This window comes from Coloeus monedula, assembly GCF_965178545.1.
Source record: "Coloeus monedula genome assembly, chromosome: 23".
NCBI classification, from domain to species: Eukaryota; Metazoa; Chordata; class Aves; order Passeriformes; family Corvidae; genus Coloeus; species Coloeus monedula.
Genome location: NC_138803.1, coordinates 6,754,070 through 6,762,280, shown reverse-complemented (window position 1 = coordinate 6,762,280; position 8,211 = coordinate 6,754,070). Strand labels below are relative to the sequence as shown.

The following is an 8,211-nucleotide window of genomic DNA, read 5'->3' as shown; positions in this document are numbered from 1 at the left end:
GGACCACCAGCCAAAACAGGCTTTGAAACCGAGGATCATCCTCCAAGTCAGACCTTGGAACGAAACCAAACTTGTGCATATCAAAGCCATGGTACAGAGGAAATATTTGCAGCAATACAATCTTTTAACAGCCAAAAGAAAACACAAGAGTTGCCTGCTGTCCTCTGGGAGGGGTACATTAAATACAACATGGGGGGAGCAGAGATTCTGCCTCGGCAGAACGGGATGGGGGCACCTCAAAAACATCCCTGATCCACCAGGACAGGAGAGGAACTCACAAAACATGGAGCAAACCCAAAGTCTGGAAACAGTAACAAAAACACAGAAACAAAAATGAAAATGTACTAAAATTTAATCATTCATAAAAGCTGTAATTTAATCTGTGACAGTAACACAAGAAGCAATATTAGAGTTGGTTTAGTATATTATATATTTTTGCTTTTAAAGCCATAGAAATCAGTTATCCCAGTTTTTTTCCTATAAAAGACCCATTTTTCCAAAGCATTATGCACAAACATTTTTAATTAGAATATAATGGCTGAATGAAAATAATGATATTCCGTAACTTTTAAATATAAAATGAAGTCAATGACTCAAAAAGTTATTTGTTGCAGTGAGTTCAAAGGGAAATTTTGGATAATATATATCTATAGTTATAGATATAAAATATAACAGTGGAACATTTTTAGTGCTTGATGGGGAGAAATGATGATAAAATGGTCAATATGCATTTTAATTATAGTAGCAATCTCTAACATTTGAAATGCATCCATGCTCCTTGGGATAATCATATGCTAGAGTCAATTATATTTATTTTCACATCTGTTAATTGCTGTTGCAAAGGAGGAGGAATATTGGCTTAAATTTCCAAGAGATATACACAGAGCAACTGCTTTTTCCAGGGACTGTGTGCAAACCATTTTTAAGATCTAAATTCTTCTCGTAGTATATAAAAAACAGGAGAAGCTTCTTCCGATATGTTGTTCATTTCCATAAAGTTTTGAAGTTGGGAATGCTGGCACTTTCCACTTAGGCAACAGTTCTTCATTCCTGCAATCTGGCGAGAGTAAAACGAAATAAAAACAGAAGGTGATGGAGGGACATTTCTTATTCTGCTGATGAGATCAACGATCCCAAAGGCCCGAAAGCCAACGGCCCGTGCCCATAGGCAGCAGAACTCATTTCTCCCAGAATTCAGCTCTGTTTCTAGGTACAGAAAGGAGGAGATTGTGGCAAGTGTAACTCTCCAAGATGTTGTTTTATCACAGCCACAGAGCAGTGACAGACAACTGCCACCCGTCTGTCACTGCCCGATACCACCAGTGCCCGGCTCAGCAGCTCCGAGCCAGGAGGCCTCCAAGGGCTCTGAAATTCACCCCTGGACGAGCAACACGGGCGAGAGGGATTTCATCTTTTGTATTTTGAGATGCTCTCAAAGCCTGATGAGTCCGAGATCTCCTGAGCCTGGATCCAGGCAGTGAAACAGGAGGAGATTTAGGGAGAGTGGTGGACGGTGGAAGGAGAAGGGCTTTAAGAACCCTGCCAACCCAAACCATTCCATGATTCTGTGATTCCAGGTGACTGAACACAGGAACTCCTGCAGCAGTTCCCAGTATTTCAGTGCTGCTGCACACGGGATCCTGGGAGGGAGGGAAAGGGCAGAGATTGCTTCCTCCGGCTGGGGAAGCCCAATTCCATCCTGGCTGAGCAGGAGGGATCACCTGAGCAATAGGAAAAGCCACTTAAGGCTCTTCAGTTTCTTTTTCTAAAGCCATTGTTTCCCCACAGCCCTGAGCTGTTATTTTCTGGCACCCAAAGCTCGGGCTAAGAGCCTCATCCATCAGGGCAGCCCATTAGCAGCCGCTAACTGCAGAGCTCCACTGATCCTCCTCAGGCACACCTGGGCTGCCCCAAGGGCCATGGACAGCAGGGAATTCAGGCCTGGCAGAGACCCCTGCCCTCAGGAATTCATCCCTGAAAGCCTTCTGAGTTTGTCTCTAATGCTGCAGGACAGGCTTGATCAATACAGGACAGACCAGAGGCTCTGGTGGGTCCCAGAAACCCTCTGAGGGTGACAGCCTGTGCAGCCCACCGTGACAAAGGCAGGTGGCAGAGCTGGGCCACCACCCAGTGCCCTCCTCTGCCTCTGAACGGGGACATTTCTGTCCCAAACCTGGAGCTACAGAGCTGCTGTTTCCTTCCAGGAGCACGACACAACAGCTGTGAGCACACAGAGTTCCCTGCCAAGATACACAGGAAGATTATTTATAGCTGTGTCCAGCCTTGGCATGTTTTTTTGGTTGGCTTTGGGTTTTTTATGTTTGTTTTGGTTGGTTTTTTTTTTTTTTTGGTGGGCAGCCTTTTATTTCTGTGCCATTGAATCCCATGTCCCACGCAAAGCAATTTGTAACTGTCCCCAAAGCTCCCAGCACGGGGACAGCAGTGGCAGCACTAACACCAGAATTTCTCAGAGGATAAAAAGGAAGCAAAGCGAGCCCTGGTGGCTCAGAGCTCGGTGTCACAGGCCAGAGGGAGAACCCAGAGGAGTCAAAAGGAAGCTCCTGCTCAGCCACACTCCAGGAAGAGCAGCAGAGGGAAGGGGAGCTCTGAGAGGAGCAGCTCCTGCTCTGCTCACCTGCCCCACGTAGGGCTCAGACACCTCTTACCTGGCTCAGAGCTGCTGCGTGATGGGAGTCTAAAGCAGCAGACATGATTTCTTTTTAGGCTTCTTCTTTTCCACTGGTGTTTTTCTATTTATCTGTCTGACCAGGTCATAAAAGATCTGCAAATGAAAAACACAAGCTGAAAAATTCAAATAATAAAACACAGGCTGTCCAAACTGAGGCAGGCTGGGGAGCTGACAACTCTTTCCTGGTGGCTGTAGCTGTGTAAATTGAATTAAACTGCTTGAATTTATTAAATGTTTCTCAAGCAGCTGCTTATGGAAGAAGAAACACAGAGCTCCCATCAGTGTGCAGAACATAAAGGAGTTGAAAACTCAGTTTATCATCACCAAAGCCTTCAGAAGAGCACAGCAATGAAATGGCAACAATTTCCTTGCTTTGGAAAAGTGGGAGAAAACTCGGGAATAACAAAGGGTTTTTTAAAGACAGGCATAATATCCTCAAGGATCATCTTCCCAGTGGTGCCCTCGGGCTGGAGGTGTCTGCAGACCCTGCCCCACCAGCCCAGAGCATTCCCTGCAGGGAGGGGACAGGGAGCCCTTTCCCTTGGCTGTCCCTCCCAACATCTGCCCTGAACTCCGACATTTCCACCAGGGGACATTACAGGGACCTCTTTCAGCTGCAGAGGTTTTGTGAACGCTGCTGCTGTCAGTTGTTTTCCCAGCAAGACTCAACCCATTTATAGCAAAATGAGCTTTGCAAAAATGCTTGGAGCTGGGTCACAGCACTGAGGAGAAATATTTCAACCTTCAGAGGGCTCCACCCTTGTCCTTGTTTATTTTTTTTCCCCTTCCTGGAGTGGCTGACAGCTCACAAATTCTTGTTGATTCCAAAGAAATTCAGAAGACAAAGAAACAGTTTATAACATATTGTAACAACTGAAATTTAAGATTTTCCTTTCTCATAAATTAGATTATTTAGGTGCCAGTACTGACTGTGAGTACAGAAGTCTGCAACAAAGTTTCAGGAATGCCACCATCCCTAAAAAAAGTCAGTGTGCTGCAAGAGCATCTCAGAGGTCACCAGAAGGACACTTGATTCACTCTGGATTAAAAGCTTATTATCTGAAAAGTTTGATTCACATTCAGCAAATGCATGCAGGAATTTATCACTCTTTCCCTAGATTTTAACAATTTTAGAAACTCCAAAAGTCGCGAGAAAGCAAGAACAAACCCCAAAATAATGCAAATGCTTCCCGGCTCAGGAGCCAGCAGGACAAACTCCCAGTGCACTGAGCTGCTTCATTCACAGTTTCTCTTTGATTTCCTCAGCTTTTGTACTTTTCATAACTAGAAAATATCAACTGGCAGGAAACCAGAAAATGAAGATCACAATGAAACCAGAAACTCATTTTCTCACATTCTTCTCTGATGTGACCTCACTGGAGGCTGCAGACCCGGCAGGGAAAGAGGGAGACCCAGGATTCCCACATTAGGGATGAGGGGGTGTCAAACCAGGCTGTGCACCCACCCCGGGGCAGCCCTGGGCTCTGCCCCCCACAGAACCCCCTTCCCACGGGGTGAGGCACCTCTGCCTGATGAGGGTCAGTCTGCACCCCCAAACTGTGGAAATGCAAACAGCCCAGGATTTGTCACATCCCCTGGGGATGAGTTTGATGACTGAGCTCCTCGTTGCTTCATTACCAGTCCCAGTTTTACTCCAGCTCAGCCACACAAATAAATCCCTGCTGGCAGCGTGGCTCAGCTCTGCTGGATCCCTGAGCACGGCAGCCAGGCTAATCCCAGCCACAGGAGCTGCAGTTCATGGAGCCTGCAGCTCCCTTCCCTGTCCACCAGCCCCATGCAGCACATCCTGCTGGCTGCCAGATCAGCCCTGGGCCCAGTCCAAGATCCTGCTGCTCCTGCTTATCACCCACCCCCTGAACGGTCCCACTTATCTGCTGGCACCAGCCCAGCTGTGCTGCACGGGGTCACCTTAGCTTTGTGCCTGGAAACTTGGCCTCTGTCACAGGCCGATAATTCGCAGCACAGAATAAAAACGTGGTGCCTGACGTGGAGCAGAGCTCCCTCAGCACAACCCCACAGCCCCAGGCAGCAGGAAAAGGCACGCCAGAGCAAAGGGGGTCTCAGTGAAACTCAGGGAACTGCTCAGATCTGGGTTTGGGGCACTGTTTTGGCAAGTTGGGGCTTACAGAGGGCTGTGACGAGGTGTGTGCAGCCAGAAATGCAAATACTTCAAAACCGACAGCCAACACCACACAAGACAAGGAGTACAACAGGGCATAAATCCACGTTCAGAATAGCAGCAGTTATCTTGACAAAATATTCTTTCCAGATAGAGTTTATCTAAGCTCAGAGTCATGCAGCCAGCTGGGCTTGCTCAGGACCCTCTGCTATTCATGGCCCCTGACAGAGGCTACAGACACACTCACCTGGGAAGTCACCGTCCCTTTGCAAAGAAAAGGGAGCAAATCTTAAAACAGACAGAAAGTACCTAAATACACTGCAAGGCAACCCCTCCTAGGCTGAGAATCCAGAATCATCCCGAATCTCCCCAGTTCAGACACACATGCTGGTTTCATGTCACGTTCATGCTGGGAAGACAGGGGAGCAGGTGGTACTTACCTCATTTACGTTGATTTTCGACTTTGCAGACGATTCTAGAAAGGCACAGTTACACCACTGTCGTGCTAAGTTCTGCCCCTGCTCTTTGCCCACGACTCGTTCTTCCTCCAGGTCACATTTATTGCCAACCAGAATCATGGGAACCTGCAGAGGAGCAAGCAGGAGCAGAGATCCATCAGCAAGTTCATGTACAGCGAGCTCTGTGCTGCTGTGGCTCTCAGACTGAGGAGGGGGAAATGCACTGAAATGAAAAATACAGTATGAAAAATACAGTATGAAGTATGAAAACCAATAAAAATCAGGAGTTCAGAGGAGCTGACAGACCAGGCTGGAATTTAGATGCCTGCTGGGAAAGGGTTGAGCAAAGTTCACACCACACACCCCCTGGTGCACTAAATTAAACATATACAAAACCAAATTATAGTGTTTCAGCAGAATTTTAAGTCAGTAAAGTTGTATTTTCTGGTCTCTACACCTTTCTAGTCCAAAACCTAGTTTACTCCTGAAATGCATTTGAAATGCATTTCCTGTGCCTTTCCTGTGACAGAGGCTGAGCTGCTGCCAAGAGCCCAGTTCAGAGCTCTTCTGTCTGTCCAACACACACACACACACACACACACACACGTGTTTTCAGACATGTATTGCACGTTTCAGCCCCTCTGACCTGCCCTGTCAACCTGCCAAGCCACAAAACAATGAATGGAAGCACCTTTGAAAAGCACTGCCCTGACGCAGAGTGAAAAGGAACAGTCCCGTGCAGCCAAGCGTTCCCCAAGCCCCGAGCCCTGTGCCACCCCAACACAACCTCACCCACTGACATGTCCTGCACACACAGAAAAGGGGATGCTCACCACAACAGGCACAAACACTGCCCAGTACTTATTAGCTCAGAGTAATGCACATGTTCAACGAGTGCCCACCCAGCAGCTCAGCTCTTGGAAGCACAACACTTTCCCAAAATCATCCCATGCAACATCAACACAAACACTTGACTTGTGTTCAAAAGACCCATTCTACACTCACGATGCACATGCAGGCAACTCATTTGTTCAAGACAAGGGTGAGGTGGCATCTGCCCCTCTCCAGTCTCTGTCATGGCTGTGGCCCTCCAAGATGTCACAAATAGGTACAAAAGTGTCCAAGGCCAGGCTGGGTGGGGCTTGGAGCACCCTGGGACAGTGGAAGGCGTCCCTGCCCACAGATGAGCTTTAAGGACCCTTCCAACCCAAGCCACTCTGGGCTTCTGTAACACCTCAAACACAGGAACAAACACCATGCAGAAATCTCTCCCCAACAGCCCCAGCTCGCGCTGCCCGGTGCCATTTGCACACGGTGACAGGAGGGCCCCAGGCGCTGGCCCAGCTCCATCTCCCCCATTGCCCCCAGTGTGAGGCAGCTGCAGAGCTCGGGGCTCTGCACACCCGGGGGCTCTGCTCACGCTGAGTTCGCTGGGCCAGCTGCACCCTCGGCCGCGGGGATGCCACAGGCTGAGAGCAGAGCAGGACGGTGCCGCAGCCCAGCACCATTTCCTGTTTCCCTCACACGGAGAAGCAGAAAAAAAAACCCTAAAGAGCTGCTGATAAGGGTGTGCACCCGCTCCATTTCCTCAAACATTTCATTCTTTGTGCAGAAAACGAGTCCTTTCCAGCTGGAAAATAAATCACTATCCGCTTCCTTTGGTAATTTACAACACACTGTGTGTTTTTAATCTACTTCGGTGTTAATATTTGTAGTCTCTTCCTGACACAACTACACTCAAGATTAATTTCTGTCTTTGAAACTCCCAGCCATACCCATTAGAAAGTGATCATATTCTTATTTTTGAGACATAAATTTTACTTATTTCATCAGAAACCTTAAGTCAGTACAGATGAAGCAAATGCAAAAAAAGTTCATTTGAAATCAGAGATCTACAGGACATTTACAACTCTATCAGCTTAATCCTGTTCTTTACAGTTTTCTAGATAGTTAATTTTCTCATACTGAAACATGAAAATGTGTTTTGAACGTGTTCAGCAAAAAACTAAAGACGTGAAATAATAGGGCAAAAAGTGATACTGAGATGAGTAAGCAGTACAGGTTTGAAAAGACATGAAACTCTGTGTAAGGTTATTTCAAAAGGTGTTAATTGTTTATCCAAAAATGGAGTTTGGTAAGCCTCTGATAATTTCCTGTTAGGTGCAGAAGATTGGAATTTAAACTCTTCCAGACATATATAATATAATGATTTATGTATTGGGACTTTAAGACACATTCTGATATGACAAACAGGGGGGAGACATTTCCCAAGTCAGCAAAATGCAGCTTAAACATTCAAAAGGTTCTCAAGCTTGGATTCAACAAGTAGCACACAAAGCAAATAAATGCAGTTTAACAATGCAATCAGATCCCTGCAGTCCAAAGAGAAGCAGCAGTGTCTGCTGTGGGATGAACCTGCCCAGCTTAGGGTGCAAATTCCCCCTGTGAGCGCAGCCCAGCTCCCAGTGCAGCCAGCACAGGATCCTGTCAGCAGGGATTTACCCCAGCATAATCCCTGCCTCAAGGAAAAGCAGTTTTGCATAAATAGAAGCTCAGCTTGTTAAACCAAGGAGGGGCCCAGAGCCATTCCAAGCAGGTAAGCAGCACACAGATGATGCTCCAAGGGAAGCAGCCACCCTCGGCCCCAGCCTGCCCCATCTTCTGTCAAACAGCAAACTCCCCACAGCTGATTTTTCCTGGTTTTAAAGAGTTTTAAACAACCAAAACAACAACCTGAGACTATCAGACCCTTAATGGTTTAGTTCATGCAACTGTGTGACCTCCTTGGGTGACAGATTTTGCCAAGTGACCGAGAGTTGAGAAGCTGCTCCAGGGCTCCAGAGAATTCCCAGCTGACCCCTGGGAAACGTGACAGCTTGGAACCTCAACTTTCCCTTCTCACATTTGGAATAGCCCCTGTCAGT

General features: G+C 47.2%; 1 protein-coding gene across 4 annotated transcripts in view; it reads right to left on the bottom strand.

Moving 5' to 3' along the window:
• Positions 1-334: 334 nt before the first annotated feature.
• Positions 335-8,211, bottom strand: part of RAP1A (RAP1A, member of RAS oncogene family) — a 30,921-nt gene continuing 23,044 nt past the window's right edge. For all 4 annotated transcript variants that reach the window (XM_082296245.1, XM_082296246.1, XM_082296243.1 and 1 more), the window contains 3 exons: positions 5,270-5,413; positions 2,667-2,782; positions 335-1,057 (listed from right to left, as the gene is read on the bottom strand). In XM_082296245.1, the coding sequence (XP_082152371.1) occupies positions 2,696-2,782; positions 5,270-5,413 (231 nt within the window). In that variant the 3' untranslated portion in view covers positions 335-1,057; positions 2,667-2,695. The remainder of the gene's footprint in view (positions 1,058-2,666; positions 2,783-5,269; positions 5,414-8,211) is intronic.